Raw genomic sequence first — 15,827 nt, 5'->3', positions numbered from 1 at the left:
GATGCAAATGTCGTACTATCTTCCTTTCAAATTGTATACCAGCTACCTTTTCTGAATCATTGATAAATATGCAACTGGAGCTTGATTCGTTTCTCTTGCAAAGGGCTCCGACCCATGACGGCGTCGGCATTTGTGGAAAGAATTTTCGCAGGGATCTCTCGAGGACTGTCGGAAAGAATTCTCGTCAAAATCTCTTTAGCATCGCGTTCCCTCGTTCATAATTTTTTGAACCATTTTATCTCTGCACCGAAAAAATCATTTTCATACCAATTCAACCACATTTTACATCCTTCTACAACAGCTCATATCTCTCTAATATTAGTAGAAATAACAGAAGAGACAAATAACAGAAAAAGCAGTTAAAAAAATTGTCTATTCACAAAAGTTGTTAAGAGATAAAAAAATGGGGGGCAAAGGGGAGATCCAATATAACTGAGATTTCAACATCAGAACCAAAAGGGAAAGAGAAATGGAAAAGGTTTGTTACACCAAAGGTTCATTGCTGATACAAAAAATTGCGTAGAAAAACTCGGAAAAAGTAGAATAATCAATCTTGCCAATAACTGTGTAAGAGAAAGCCGCACACACCAAATATGATTGCGACTACACTTAATCTGATATAACAATCCAGAAATTTTGGTTTCAAGTCTCATATGAGACACATTTTAAGCAAGAGAAATATCATTTTAGTTTAAGATTCCAATCTGCAAAAGCCAGAGACTTGGTTAGAAGGATCCCTGCGAGTATCTATTTCAGCCCCCAAAGAAATTTTTAAAAGAAAAATTTACAGTGCTCAAGAGTAAGAGCATCATTTAACTTGATGAAGGTCAGACTTCATCAACTCAAACACAACATAGACATCTTTGAACTCCCATTGAGAAGGAAGAAACATCAAAATGCTTAAGGATGACATACAAAACAAAGGAATTTAAATTCTCTTACCATCATTGTAGCATCCGAGACAAACTCAAAAACTTAACTGATATTATTAGTTGCTGAGATTTACTTTCCCCCAATATGAGTGTCCATTGCAGAAACCATAAACATAATCTCCTTTTCCATCAACATTTTTGTTTTGATAACCAGAAATGAACTTAGGAAGTATCAAAAAAGAAAAAAGAATAGTATACATGATAACCATGAAAGTTGGCATTTCTTTCTATTGTACTACAAGGGGTCAGACCAATAATTATAGAGGACTACAATGACTAGCTTTATTTGTATATGCATTGAATTATTACTTATAAAACTAGAAATTCAGCAAGCTTTGCAATTGGCAAGAACCAGAATCAAGAACATCTGAACAATAGTGCCGTGTGATCCCAAGAGAGAAGAATAGAAAAATCTAGAATGAAAGAGAAATCATGAAGATGACATGATGACGTGTACAGCCAGCTTCGGGCAAAAACAAGTTAAACCAACTTTTTGAGGATCTATGTTAGTCTGGCCTAAGAATCTCAAGCAACAAGTAATTCCCCCACTAGATGTTGATATCCAAATTGTAAGAGAAGAACCACATTAATAAAACAGAGAATCAAATCAAAGCATTAATGACTCGGCAGAACAAACAAAGGAGGAATCGTTTAAATTATCTTTAGAATCCGTGTAGTATCCCAAACAAGGTCACATACACGACAATAGTTTACTGCAAAAGAAGATAAAAAAAATAAACTTTGGTTAACTTCTTCTTGGTTCTAACAAAGCAATTAGGAAGCCCTCAAGAATTTACCCTGCAAAAGTGAAACCAAAAGAGCCAGCATCACAACCAGAAAACACGTGCAGCCAAGAAATCCAAAACAAAACTGGATTTGTGCTAAACTTAATTAAGACACATAAACCAGCATATGTGCATAAATGGGAATGTGCTGAAACAGATATACGCAGAGACAGACCACATAACGCAACAGTAACAGAATTGCGCAAGAAACAAAAGTGCAGAAACGGTAAAACTAATATGTACAACGGATAAGATCTATGTAACTTCAGTTAGTTGAATTGTATGTAACAAAATTGAAAAATTGTTGCACTTCTAGAGTAGACTCTAGAGGAAGGAAAAAAATTCTGGAGGAGGAGGAGGAGGAGGCAGCAAGTAGCAATATACTGAAGAACAAACATCTTTTACAATGAAAGTTTCAACAAGAACACAAGATGTATGTTCCTCGAGTTGGAAAAACATGACAAAAAAGAAACCTTTGATCCTGAAGATATCATAGGAGATAAATTTGCTAGTGAAAAGTGAATTAAGAAATCCTCAAACATCCCAACTAGTTTTTTGTGTGTTTTAAGACAAATGATCAGAAAACCTCAAATACCATGTAACTAAACCCATTTGCTGCTACCCAACTACATAAAAAGAAAATTGATGACCAAATTAAATCCCAAGTTACTTAGATGACAGCAAATTGAATTTCACTATAATGAATGAAGAAATGTAACTCAAACAATTGCCAAAAGAACTTAGCTTACATAAGCCAGCATGACTTGGATGTTTCTGACATGACAGTGAGGGAAACAATTGATTTCTCGGCACGTTAACAGGGGGTTGGAAGCAGAGTTCGTAAGCTTTGTTGCTTATCCATTCCTATGATAATCCACAGAATTGTACTAATGCAATACCAGTCGGCAGGCATTCGTACATATCATTTATATTGCAGATATAATGGCTAAAATAACCAGGAAAGAAGCTAGATATATGCAGGTAAATGCAGTAAGGACAAACTATATGTCATTATTAGAAAGAAAAGAAACTAGTTGACAAAGAAAATAACAGACTTTCACAGGCCATTTCAGTTGAAGGGAAAAGTAAAAATATTCAAGTATACAACTTCCTATGTTAGTGCTAATTGATTAATCATTCAATAATTATTGTAACCACCATTATAAATACAAGTTGTGTGATCTAAGTATACACATGTAGATACATAAATTACATCATTGATATTCGACAAATAAAACTGTATAGATGCAACTAAAGTATCATATGAAGAAATAAAAGAGTGGAAATATGGCACCAAATCTTGAAACCAAGCATATAATTGATGCTCTAGCTATCAAATAGAATGGTGGACAAAAGTTATCAATTAGGATATGGCTTGCAAGGGGTGATGTCAACAATAATGGAGGACTACATTGAGCTCAGAAACATTGAAGCTATAATATAAATCTAAGCAAACTTTACAATTGGCAAGAAATGGAATCAAGAACATGTGAACAATAATGTTGTGATCTGATGACATCATAATAACAAATTCTGCAATGAAGAGAAATCATGAAGATGGTATGATGATGTTCAAAGCTAGCTTACGTAAAACAGAACTTAATCCAACTTTTTGCAGGTCCAAGTCAGTATGGCCCGAGAATCTCAAGAAACTATAACTCCCCCAGTTGATGTTGATATAAAAACGTCAAGAATCCAAATTGTATGAAAATAATCATATTAATAAAACAGAGATTAAAATTAAAACATTATTGAGAAAGAAGTTATTTTCATATATGCTTATATTCTAAGGTGGACATTGGTGAGACAACGATTTTTTATCAACAAACATCAATATGACTTTTACAAAAAAACAAATGTAGTAATTAGTCCATTGCACAGTCCAATTTACTTTTTGTGTAACAGACTAAAAATAAAAGGAAAGAAAGATTGGAAGGTTGTATTAAAATTCAAACTGAGAAATTGCAACTAGAAAACATCTCACCTTGTTTTACTCTTACAGTAGACCTCTAGCAATCATTTCACGTAGAAGTTCCACGGCCTTATCATTCTTGTTGCTTTCAAACAAAGCATGGATAAGAGTTTGAAAAGTTACAGCATTAGGGGTGCAACCATTGTCTTCCATTTCTGACAATAAGGACACTGCATCATCAAACAAGCCCTCTTTACAAAGCCCATTAACCATCACATTATACATCCTAACATCTAAATTATAACCCTTCATCAGAAGATCCTGATATACATTTTGTGCATCCTTAAGTCTTCCATTTTTGCACAGTCCATCAACAAGTATTGTGTATGTGAACATATCTGGTTCAATTCCCTGGTCTTTGATCTTCGTCAATAATGCAATTGCCTTGTCAACCTGATGGTTTTTGAACAATGCATCTAGTAAAGAACTGTAAGTAATTATGTTAGCTTGTTGACCTCTATCATGCATCTCATCTATAAGTTCCAAAACATCAGATATTTTCCCTAATTGGCAAAGTCCATCAATAAGTGAGTTGTATGTTACGGTATTAGGAGCCATGTTTTTTAACTGCATTTCTTTGAAGATATTGACAGCTTCATCCACCATTTTATGCTTGCATAATCCGTTAATCATAACACTGTAGCTATGAACATCAGGAGTCACTCCCCTTTGAGCCATAGTGTTGAATACATGTGTGGCTCTGCTCACTTCTTTAACCAAGAAATAACCATCCATCAAAGAAGTATAAGTAACAACATTAGGTTCCACACCTTGTTTTATCATAACAGCTAACACATTTCTAGCTTTTTTCACCTCTCCTTCCTTACATAAACCATCGACCAATATGTTAAAAGTACGAGCATTTGGGCTGATGTTTTTCACGAGCATATCATTTAACATATCAATGGCTTGTTTGAATTGACCCACAATACAAAATCCATATATTAAAGTACTGTAAGTGATAACATCAGGAGAAATCCTCTTGACAAGCATTTGAGAATATAAATCACAAGCATCAATTACAAGTTTATCCTTGCATAAACTATCCATAATTGTGTTGTACATGACGACATCAGGCCGCTGAACCAACAGCCCATCATCAATCTTTGTAAGAACCTTCATGGCAGCTGTTGTTTCACCTATTTTACATAACCCATCAATCAAGGTCCCATAACTAACCTGGTCAAGGTGAAATCCCTTTGCTCTAACATCATCATGAAAGTAAAGGGCTTCCTTAACCTTGCCATTAAGACAGAGACCTTTGATAAGTGTAGTCATTGTTATGGTATCAGGTTGAAAACCTAACTTAAGAATCTTGGCCAACATAGAAAAAGCAAAATTGAGGTGACCAAGATGGGAGTAACAATTAATTAAGATGGTTAAAGTAAAAATGTCAGGTTGAATTTGTTTGAGTTCCATTTGTTTAGAAAAGGAAATAGCAGTGTGGAAATGGTTCAACTTAACAAGAGAAGATAAGATCTTACCAAATTCAAATATGGGTGGGGTAGGGTTGTTCATATGAAGGATGCGATTGAAAGAGGAAACAACGTCGTCAACATTGGGAATGAACGAAGGCAATGGCTGATTGAATGAGTATAATCGACGATGATGAAACGAATTGGGAGTTATGGGAGAAGAGAAGAGAGTGTGCCTTGTTAACCTGAAGAAGAACGACATTGTGAATGAATGATTCAAGAGATTTGCTTCAGCTTTTAAAACAATGGCCGAATTGAGCGAGAGAGTAGTTCAATTCAAGAGATTTGGAAGAGTACCTTTTTTACCTCTTTTTATTTTGTCTAACATTGTTCGTCTTTCATAATCGTTCTTAACATCTGCTTTTAAGTTTTCGATTTAGGGGGTGTATTGGATTAGGATTTTGAAGGACAATTTTTGCTTAAAAAAGTCTCAAAGATTTTAAAAGATTTTGTAGGATTTTAATGACTTTCATGATTTTAAAAGACAATCAGGATTTTCAATTTGGAATTCAATGGATTTACATCATAAGATTTTAGGGCATGTTTGGTTTGGCTTCTGAGAAGCAATTCTAGCCCAAAAATCAATTCTCTACAGTGTCAAAAGCAATTCTAGCCAAAAACAACGTGTTTGGTTCAGCTTTTCAGAATTGCTTTTATCCTCCAAAAGCAATTCTCCATGAAGCTACAAATCCTAGCTTCTAGCTTTTCTAGAATCAATTCTCCTTGAACAACGTGTATAGGTTTGTATATTTTATTATTACAACATGTTATTTTACTTTATTGCCCTTTATCAATTCTCATTCTTTATCAATTCTCCTTTAGCTATGTCTATTTTAGTAATTATACATTCAAAAGCAATTCTACATAATTGCATCCAAACATAAATCATTTTGTTTAATCAATTCTACATAATTGTATCCAAACATAAATCAATACTCTCAGAATCAATTCTGTCAGAATCAATTCTATCAGAATCAATTCTCTCTGAATCAATTATATTCAAAGCTGAACCAAACGGGCACTTAAAGGATTTTATGGATTTATAAGATTTCAAAAGATTTTATGAATTTTTAAGGACTCATTGAAAAGAAATGATTACAACACACTCTCTATCATAATATTTTGAATATATGCTCTTATTTTTTATTTTATTTTTATGAGAGATAGAGAGAGGGGGAAAATAGAGGAAGAAGAGAGAGACAGAGAGAGAGAGAAGGGAGAAGAGAGAGAGACAAAAGAGAAGGGGGGAGAGAGAGAGAGAGAGAGAGGAGGGAGAAAAGAGAGGAGAGAGGGAAGGGAGAAGAGAGAAGGAAGAAAGGGATAAGAAAGAGATGATAGTAAAAACTTTTAAAGAAAAACAATCCCAAGAAATCTTATGTTTTCATGAAAGACTTTTTTTTGTTAAAATTTCACTAGACAATCTCACAAAATCCATCAAAATCTAATTTATTAAACAATCCTTTGAAATTTGAATGATTTTGAATACCATGAGACTTTTTTTAAGTGATGAAAAGTCTTGATTGAATACCTCAAGACTTTTTTAAAATGACAAAGAATCTTGATTGAATACCACAAGACTTTTTTAAATTGCAAAGAGTCTTGATTGAATACCACAAGACTTTTTCATAATTAAAAAGTCTTTTAAAATCTCTTAGAATCCTAATCCAATACATCCCTTAGTCATGTCAAATCATCGTTTTTGTAATGTTTTTGTTAACAGATGGATTAAATTGAAAAAACCTTTGCAACCTTAAAAACTCGAATTCTGCTCTTCACCCAGCACAAATCACTCGCGCCCTGCAGCGTTTCCATTTTTACCCCTGCGCAAGTTAAGTCACGCTGCGCATCTTAACTTGCGCAAGTTGTATTTTCGTGACTTAAGTAGCGTTGCGTGAGTTAACTCATGCAGCGTTACTAGCAAAACAGAAACACATTTCCCTCATTTCTCCAACTTCCCAACTTCGAATTTTTTTCCCCCCATATCCAATTTTCATCATTCTTGCGTCATTCAAAGCCAATTTCTCCCACATTATCAAATAAGTGATGATTACCCTACTTAATTGCATTTAACTTGTAGAAATTTTAGTTTTTTTTTGAAGAAATATAACATTTTTAGGTTTTTATAAATTTTGCTTGCATGTTAGTTTTAATGATTGTTAGTGATGAATTAACTTAGGAATTGTTGTTTAGAGTAGAATGTGGTAGTTTAGGGTTTACAAATTGTTAGATTACGTAGTTGTTTGAAAATTGCACACTATGTGTTTGGTAAAATGTCTCAATGGTAATTATTTTGTTTTTTTGGATTGTGAATTATCAAATTAGTTAGCATATGGTTTGTTAATTTTGATTATAATATGTTTGAATGCAATGTGGTAGTTTACAGATTGAAATGACATTGTTGGAATTTTAGTGTTGTTGAATTGTTGGAAATGACACAATGTGCGTGTGAAAATGTATCATTGAATTTGTGTTTTGTTAAATGTTGTGCAGATATGCCTCGGAGGAATGCGTCTCAGAGACCGCCTGAGCCGCCTCAGGATAGGAGTGACAGATTTAGGGCAGGGAGGCATGCCCCTACTGGTAGTGCACGGAGGGAGAAAGAAGCATTACGCCCTCCTATGGCTGGTCGAGGGAGAGGTGGGGGAACGAGACTTGCTAGAGTTGATGTTGCGGGGGGATCATCGTCCCAGACTGGCCTATCCTAGACGGTGGACCCGACGCAGTATCAGCAGCATTATGAGGTGTATCAGCAGCCGCAGGATCATGCGTATCATTTTCAGGAGCCTCAGCCTCACCAGTATCAGTTTGTTATTGAGGAGCCTGTTGTTGAGGAGCCGCCTGCTTTGTAGTGCATTAAGGAGATGACAACACATGTTTGCTTCTATCCAGGTTTGTAGTGCTTGCAATCTGCGAGAATCTTGTGATAGAGCTTATGTGCTTCTAAAGGAATCTGAAGCCGATGCTCGAACTGTGGATATAGTGCGGATACTTTTGTTCTATGCAATAGATCCACTTGTTCTTTCCGGAGGAGAGAAACCACCGGGCCGAGAAGTTATTGAATCATCTGCGAGAAAACTTCTATCTCAGCTGATTGAGTTGAGTGAGTCGTCCCCTACTCCTCCTCATTTTCCTGCTTATTCAAAGTCCACTTCACAGGAAAATGTGTCAAAAGGCAAACCTCTCAGTTTTAAGGCGGCGGAAATGTTGTCTAAAAATGTTGAGATGAAGAAAGGTGACTGGGTGTGTCAAAAGTGAGTTATATTAGCTCATGCAGAAATATTCATAGCTTGTGTAATAATTTCTGCATTTTCAATTTTTATTATGAATGCATTTTCATATTGAATTTGAAAGACATAGTTAAAATGCAGAACTAAAACTTCTTCATTCATTAGCCATTTGTCCACAGAAATGAAGCAAGCGGTTCATCATCTGTCAATTGCAGTTTTACTAATAGCAACTAAATATTAGAGATATTAGATTATCTCCTTTTAACTTTTGCAGTGAAAGTCATTACCTTTTTGTTCATATTTAGTAAAGTTTATTCTGTGTGATGATGTATTCATTCATAACTGTATTTGACTGGTGGGTGGGTGGATTTGTTTTATATATCCTGTTGTCAAAAATACAATTGCCTGGGTTCGTACCTGCAATACCCCTCTTCTCCACACTCAGTGTGTGTTAGTTTTGCCGCTAGGCTCTTTGACACAAAAAGAAGTAATACACTTGTTTCTCCCTTGTCATGAATACCCATCATTAAACTTTCCGCAATTATTCTTGTGTTAATAGAAGTGTTCTATGTCTCTTGACAACTATAATTAGATTTGGCTATTGAATGATTTGATCCTAAGAGTTCTCTTTCCCCCCCACAAATTTTCTGCAGATGCAATTTTATGAACTTCTCTAGGAATAGGAAATGCTTAAATTGTGAGGAAGATGGGCCAAAGAGTGATGACCCTCGTACTTTTGAAATGAAGGAAGGAGACTGGATCTGTACCGAGTAAGTCCTGTATTTACTTATCAGCTCTTCTTCTTAAGGCATTGTAAACTCCTGCATTGGATTGTCAGCTTCCTTTCAGAAGTCTGACAATGGCAGTTAATAACAATATAATTCTGTGAAGTGCCTCTTGGTCTCTTCTTCGAATTTGTGTCACAAACTTTCTTTCTCTTCTATATGAAACTATGCTTGTAAATCTACTTCTCCTATTCCCCCTCCCCCATGTTGCCCATATTCCCATTGTCAAAATACTTGTGTTCTGTTTTTCCGTTTTTGGTTTGTTGAATTGCTGACTGCTCTTTGGTTTTGTTACAGATGCAACTTTATGAATTTTTCCAGAAACACAACGTGTCGTGAATGCAAAACAGAGGGGCCCGAGAGGGTCAAAAGAGTCAATACGAATGAGGTTCAAATGAAAAAAGGAGACTGGACATGCCCCAAGTAAGCCTCCTTTTTCTCTGACAAGGAAATTCCTATTGACATATTTTCCGTTTTAGTTTTGTATGATAGCAAAGGGGTAACCTTGGCGCAACTGGTAAAGTTGTTGTCATGTGACTGAAAGGTCACGGGTTCAAGTCCTGTAAACAGCCTCTTGTGTAAAACAGGGTAAGGTTGCGTACAATACACCAAATGGTGGGACCCCTTCCCGGACCCTGCATATGCGGGAGCTGTAGTGCACCGGGTTGCCCTTTTTTTTTGTATGATAGCAAATGAATCAATTTTATGTGTACTATTGATTTCGACCACTGCTGATAATTTTAAACACTGATAGATAGCTTTGACACGTTAACCTGGTAGCTGTTTTTTAATCGGTTTCAATATTATGTTACTTACCATCTCATTCCTTTAGTAATTTCTATCATTTTTCTTGCGTCGTCTCCTTTTGAAGCCTGGGAAAGTAGCCTTTCTTTCTTGGTTGGGCTCTTTTTGAAGCCTAATCCAGTCAGCCAAAAGTGGAAGACTTTTGAAGTACAATTTATAGTGTTGATTGCTTGCTTGGAACTACTTTACCCGTGCTTTTTGGGGATTTCTTCTACTGAGATATCTTTCTTCAGCTCTATAAAAAAATCACTTGTTTATAAATTCCCTTCAGCTTGCTATCTGTTTTACGTCTTGAATTCTTTTGCCTTTGTATTTACATTCAGTTAGGCATTTGCATTTGGCATTACGACTCTGATAGGTACTTGGGTATTATGGGGTGCATAAGTCCCACATCGAGTAGTATGGGATGCTTGGTGGAGTATTTAAGTGGTTTGGTTCTCTTCCCTTGATAGCTTGCTTTTCAAGGAGGGTTCCCCAAGTGCTTAGATACCTATTAATTGGTCTATTAATTGGTATTAGAACTGGTTGGTGGTGGCTTGAAAAGAGTTACCTACGGAGGGGCTGATCGGAAAGGCTGAGTAAATCGTCATATAATGCCAGCCGTCGGGACAATTGTTCTCAGGGGTGGTGCCTATGATATGTTCTTGGGTTTTATGAGATGCCCAAGTCCCGCATCTAGTATTATGGGATGATGCTCAGTGGAGTATTTGAGTGGCTTTGTTCTCCAAGTGGGTGAATACTTATCAGACTCATCCTAGAATTTTTCAATTATTGCAATAGCTATAGGATTTGTTACAGTTTCACCAGTTCTTGGGTTTTATGAGATGCCCAAGTCCCGCATCGAGTATTATGGGATGATGCTTAGTGGAGTATTTGAGTGGCTTTGTTCTTCAAATGTGTGAATACTTATCCGACTCATCCTAGAATTCTTCAATTATTGCAATAGCTATAGGATTTGTTACAGTTTCACCAGTTATTGAAGTCCTCAACAAACTCATCCATATAATTATATTGGCAGTTAATGGAAATATATATAATAATCTCATCCAGTGTAAATACTCCACCACAGAGCAATGATTGTAATGCACTCTTCGTGTATCATCATTATCATCATATACATCACGATTATAGCTGCTAATATTATCATTTTTACCACTATGCTATGACAATAATTTTTAGATCACATGACTCTTCAATTTTTCTGTTGCTAAAACTGTTAATCACTGTTCTTATGCACAAACATCTTTGAATTTTAGCTAAAAGGAGCTACAGCTTTGCTATGATGAAGAGCAAAATTTATATTACATTATGATGATTAGTAACATTGTAGCATTACACTGTATATTGTATAGAATCAAAATATGGAGATTGACTTTAGTAGTTAGTTAAAGTGTTGTGAATTTTCGTCTGTATGTAGGTGTGAGTTCATGAACTTTGCTGGCAATGTCAAGTGTTTCAAGTGTCCTGAGCCAAGGCCCAAGAAACATCCGGGTGATTGGAACTGTCCTAAGTAAGTCTTTCTCTTGTCACCATCATAAAACTTGCTTCCAATGCTACTTTGCATCTATTAAATCAAAACATTGAATTGGCTTTCTTTCCTTCATGAATTTTCTATGCATATAGGTGTGATTTCATGAATTTTGCGAGCAAAGACAAGTGTTTTCGTTGTCAAGAGTCAAACCCAAATCCCAATAAATATCCAGGAGAGTGGCCAAACCCAAATTCCAAGAAATATCCTGGGGATTGGAGTTGTCCAAAGTAAGTCCATTGATTTTCTTCCCATCACCCCATCCCACCGAATCGTATTGCAATTAAAATGTTTTTCATTTCATGTATTGCTTTATGTAGGTGTGACTTCTACAATTATGCAAGAAATACAACTTGCATGAAGTGCAATGCCAAACCCCGTAAAGAACAACAAACCAGTGAGGGTGAAGAGCATATTTGGAGGAGACGAAACTGATTAAAAAAAAAACCACCAGGCTTAATTTTGACGCGGTCATGATTGTTGTATTTGATTGTTATTTTTTTTTTTATTACAAATGCATTATGTATCCTATTTTATTTCTTATACTTTTCATTAACGTGGAGCCAATAACTTCACTTTTGAAAATATCACTTAACCATTGTGGTGTGTTTGTTTGATGAGAACTTTTGAAGGGAGATTTTGCGGCAAAAGAAGTTTAAAAGTTGAGAGATTAGTTATCCACTTATCCTACTCTGTTTGGTATTTTTATTCCCACTAAACACAGAAAAAAGGCCTTCAATATGGGATTCCACTTGTGTACCATTAAGGCACCTACCAATGATGTAGTAAAAATTTTAAACTGAATATCTTAAACATATCTATTATCACCTCCTATGGTAAAGAAATCGAATGGTGAAGTCGGTTACTTACTTCCTTAATCTCAATCTCAATATCAATCATAATTCGTTATTTAACGAAATTGAATTTGATGTAGTTAGTGACTGAATATTAATTTGTTTTTAACTCAAACTAATTAACCCACTTGAATCCAACCACTTGCATGAATTTGATTGATATAAATGGCTAAACTAATTTTCAAAATCATCAAAGAAATGAAAAAAAAAACGATACAGAGGAATAACATTTCCTTTTGAGTGGAACAAAGTTGTTTTTGAAGGAATGAATAAGAACAAGGTACTGTAAAATTTTTGGTATCCTTCAATTCAAATCAACAATATCACGATGAAGTAAATAAAAAAATATTGAGTTCTTAATATAACATTTATATTATGTAGGTAAGAAATCCATGTTTCATGTTTTAAAGCTTCCATATTTATTCTGGTACCATAAAATCACAATGTTCCCCATTTTGATCTTTTATTACAGGAATAGGTTAGTCACTTTCTGTTAATTTGGTTAAATTTTAATGTAATTCTCTGTCTAGATGTTCTAATAGACACAACACTTTGCGAATGTTCAACCATAGAGAAATCTAAATGTTGAAGGCAAAGGATTACTTTTGCAATATTTAGATTATTTTGTGTAACCATTTAATGTTTTTAGAAGATTTTCATGTTGAAAACTTGATTTTGCACAAAATCATTTATTCCACGAGCCTCTTTAGTTTCAATCAAACAAACATGCTGCCACGTACTTTCCCAGAATTAAGCAAGAAATAAAAATGCAGAAATGAAAAAATAGATTCTCACACAGTACAGAATCTATAAAAAAACAACCAGAAAAACAACTAGATTTTTGATTGATTTGATGAGTTTGCACTCATTGTTTGCTTCAAGATATCAGAGGAGATAAATTTGCCGGTGAAAAGTGAAATTGTGAAAACATGATTAAGTTCACATGTACTTTCAAAGCACCCAAGAAAAACCTCCGCAACTAGTTATTATGAGTTTTCGGGCAATTGATCTAAAAACCTCTCATATGACATGTAAGAAAACACCTTTCTTTGTTGCTATATCAAAATAAAGAAGCACTCAACCCAACTATAACAACAACTAAGCCTTTCAGCGCTTTGCTTTGCTTAAAAACGATGCTTTTCAACACTGTTTTGCACACTCGGGACGTGTGGCACACACCCGAGGCGCATGGCACTTTCTTCCAATGTGTTTTTGTCTTTTCTTTGTCTTTTTGAGTGCTTTCTTCCTTCATATTTGTCTTGAGACTTGAGATAGAATTTTCCCACCTTGTAATGTCTTGATAGGCCTCTTGATTTTTCATATACGATGTCTTCCCAATTCTTCATGAGGTGTCTTGCTTTGCTGAATTACATGATTTTTCAATGAAGTACATCACAAACACCTAAGAATTGCTTGGTTTAGGAAGGAACTAGAATTAAAAAAAGAAAACATTACAAAATGTCCCTTACACCAAAAGCATTTGTTCTAAAACTCCTTTTATTTAGGTCAAATCATGATTAAAATGACTGAAAAATATGGTAAAAATAATGTAAGATGATTTATCATCACAATTCAAAACTTAAATTGTTGCTTGTCGTCATGTAACAAAAATATTTTGAATAACTTTTAAGAGGGCATACCTTTCCGAAGAGGTTGCTAGCACATGTCTTCCTCTTGAACCGTTTCCTTCTCAATGATTATTTATGAATAAAGAAGACTCTTGTATTTATAGGCATTTTTCAGATGGGTTTGTGTTGAAAAATTGAACTTTTTCCCCAAACTCGTAAGGGAAAACAACAAAATGTTGTTATTTCCTGAAATCGTATGCGCCTCACACGTAGAATGGCATGCCTCGCGCATATTGCTTAAAAACAAAATTTTTCAGCACTGTTTTGCAAGAATCGACATGGGTTTAAACTATTTTAATGAACCTTGATTATGAATAATTATTAATTATTTAAAAAAAATACTGTGTATGATATTTTGATTATTTTAGAGGTTTTGTTAAATTCTTGTATAAGGGTAACGTATTCATGACTCGCGCAGGATATCCAAATTAAAAGGACCGATCCTCATGAGTGGAGTGTTAAAAGTTTCACATTAAATGTGAAATAAAAGATTATATTTTCTTTTTTGACAAAGAAAGATTATATATTTATAAGTTAGGACCATCCTCGTGTAACATTAAAAGTCAAGTCAAACCCAAATTTTAAAAATATGCGGAATGAAAAGAAAAATAAACACACTACTCCTCTAAACAAATAATAAAAACATATTACTTCTTTCAAAAAATAAAATAAAAACATAGTACTAAACAAATAATAAAAACATATTACTTCTTTCAAAAAATAAAATAAAAACATAGTACTATTTTTTTTAAGGTAAAAATATAGTACTGTATTTCAAACAAAATCGTGGCATGTTATTCGACCGAAAATTTCCGATTAAAATGGCTTGAAATTAGCACCGAAAAATATCTTGGCATCATATAAAATATTTTAAAACAATATCAAATTGCTACATAACACTTTTTTGAAAGAAAATTGCTATATAACCTAACTTTGGCATCTGTTAGGGTTCGACTTTTTTTTCAATACCGAACAAAGAAAAACATCCTTATGAATATTCCTTCAGGCTCACGGTGTCATCCCAATGCGCCGCCGCCATCACCATCGGTATTTCTCCCCGACGATCTTATCATTGAGGTATTATCTTTCCTTACCGTGAAACCTCTTGTGCGATTTAAGTGTGTTTGCAAGTATTGGAATGCTCTAATCTCTAACCCTAAATTTATAAAAATTCACCAAAAGAAATCTGAACGAAACAAACACACATTACTAATAGAGAAAAACTTCCCTTCCGATCTGTGCGAATGTCTCGCAGTCAAATATTTTCCGGTAGGTGGTTTAGTGAGGGAACCGATCCATCCTTGCTGTATGTTGAAGGAAGAATGTAGAGATGACATCATCACGATTGTTGGTTCTTGCAATGGTTTACTATGTTTGCTTGGTATTAATGAGTTAGATATATGGTTTTATTTCTATAACCCAGCTACAAGGACAGTGTCTAAAAAACTGGGAACCTCTACAAACACACATGGATATATTTTTGGGTTTGGTTATGATAGTTTAAGTGACACCTATAAGGTAGTGAATATTTGTAAAGCGAATAGAAAGGTGAGAGTTTTTAGTTTGGGTGATAATATTTGGAAAGATATTCTAAGTTTTCCCGATGTACGTTTTCCCAGTGAGTTTATCTGCTACTGTTGTGTGTATTTGAGCGGAACTCTTAACTTGTTGGTCATTCGAAATGATATTACATATGATTGGAATAATTATACTGTTGAGAATTTTGCGATCATCTCACTTGATTTGGGGACAGAGACATACACACAATTGTTGCCCCCTCGAGGTTCTAATGAACGGTTGTCGGCTTTCGTATTCATTTGTGTGTTCATGGATTGTC

At 34.8% G+C, this 15,827-nt stretch overlaps 2 protein-coding genes and 1 long non-coding RNA gene across 4 annotated transcripts; 1 reads left to right on the top strand and 2 right to left on the bottom strand.

Annotated features, from left to right (window-relative positions):
* Positions 1-1,102: 1,102 nt before the first annotated feature.
* On the bottom strand, positions 1,103-5,544 carry LOC146917149 (uncharacterized). Of its 2 annotated transcripts, XR_015015474.1 has the most exons (3): positions 3,702-5,503; positions 2,467-2,604; positions 1,103-1,730 (listed from the first exon to the last, which is right to left on the bottom strand). XR_015015474.1 is itself a non-coding variant. In XM_085718938.1 (2 exons), the coding sequence occupies exon 1, from the start codon at positions 5,364-5,366 to the stop codon at positions 3,714-3,716; it is 1,653 nt and encodes a 550-aa protein (XP_085575064.1). In that variant the 5' UTR covers positions 5,367-5,544; the 3' UTR covers positions 1,103-1,730; positions 3,702-3,713. The 2 variants fall into 2 exon arrangements, 1 of the variants encoding a protein (XP_085575064.1); XM_085718938.1 differs by lacking the exon at positions 2,467-2,604 and having other exon boundaries at positions 3,702-5,544.
* A 2,491-nt stretch (positions 5,545-8,035) lies between these two features.
* Positions 8,036-12,193, top strand: LOC146917148 (uncharacterized). Its single transcript, XM_085718945.1, has 6 exons — positions 8,036-8,415; positions 9,045-9,161; positions 9,474-9,599; positions 11,398-11,490; positions 11,604-11,738; positions 11,829-12,193. Exons 1-6 carry the CDS (start codon positions 8,036-8,038, stop codon positions 11,941-11,943), a joined length of 966 nt encoding a protein of 321 aa, XP_085575071.1. The 3' UTR covers positions 11,944-12,193.
* A 994-nt stretch (positions 12,194-13,187) lies between these two features.
* On the bottom strand, positions 13,188-14,190 carry LOC146917147 (uncharacterized). The gene is made up of 2 exons (XR_015015479.1): positions 14,003-14,190; positions 13,188-13,791 (listed from the first exon to the last, which is right to left on the bottom strand). It is a non-coding gene; the product is annotated as an uncharacterized LOC146917147 (long non-coding RNA).
* Between the last annotated feature and the right edge of the window lie 1,637 nt (positions 14,191-15,827).

This window comes from Medicago sativa, chromosome 6, assembly GCF_051527215.1.
Source record: "Medicago sativa cultivar Bolivia chromosome 6, Bolivia_mono, whole genome shotgun sequence".
Classification (NCBI taxonomy): Eukaryota; Viridiplantae; Streptophyta; class Magnoliopsida; order Fabales; family Fabaceae; genus Medicago; species Medicago sativa.
This window is presented reverse-complemented; position numbering and strand designations above follow the sequence as displayed.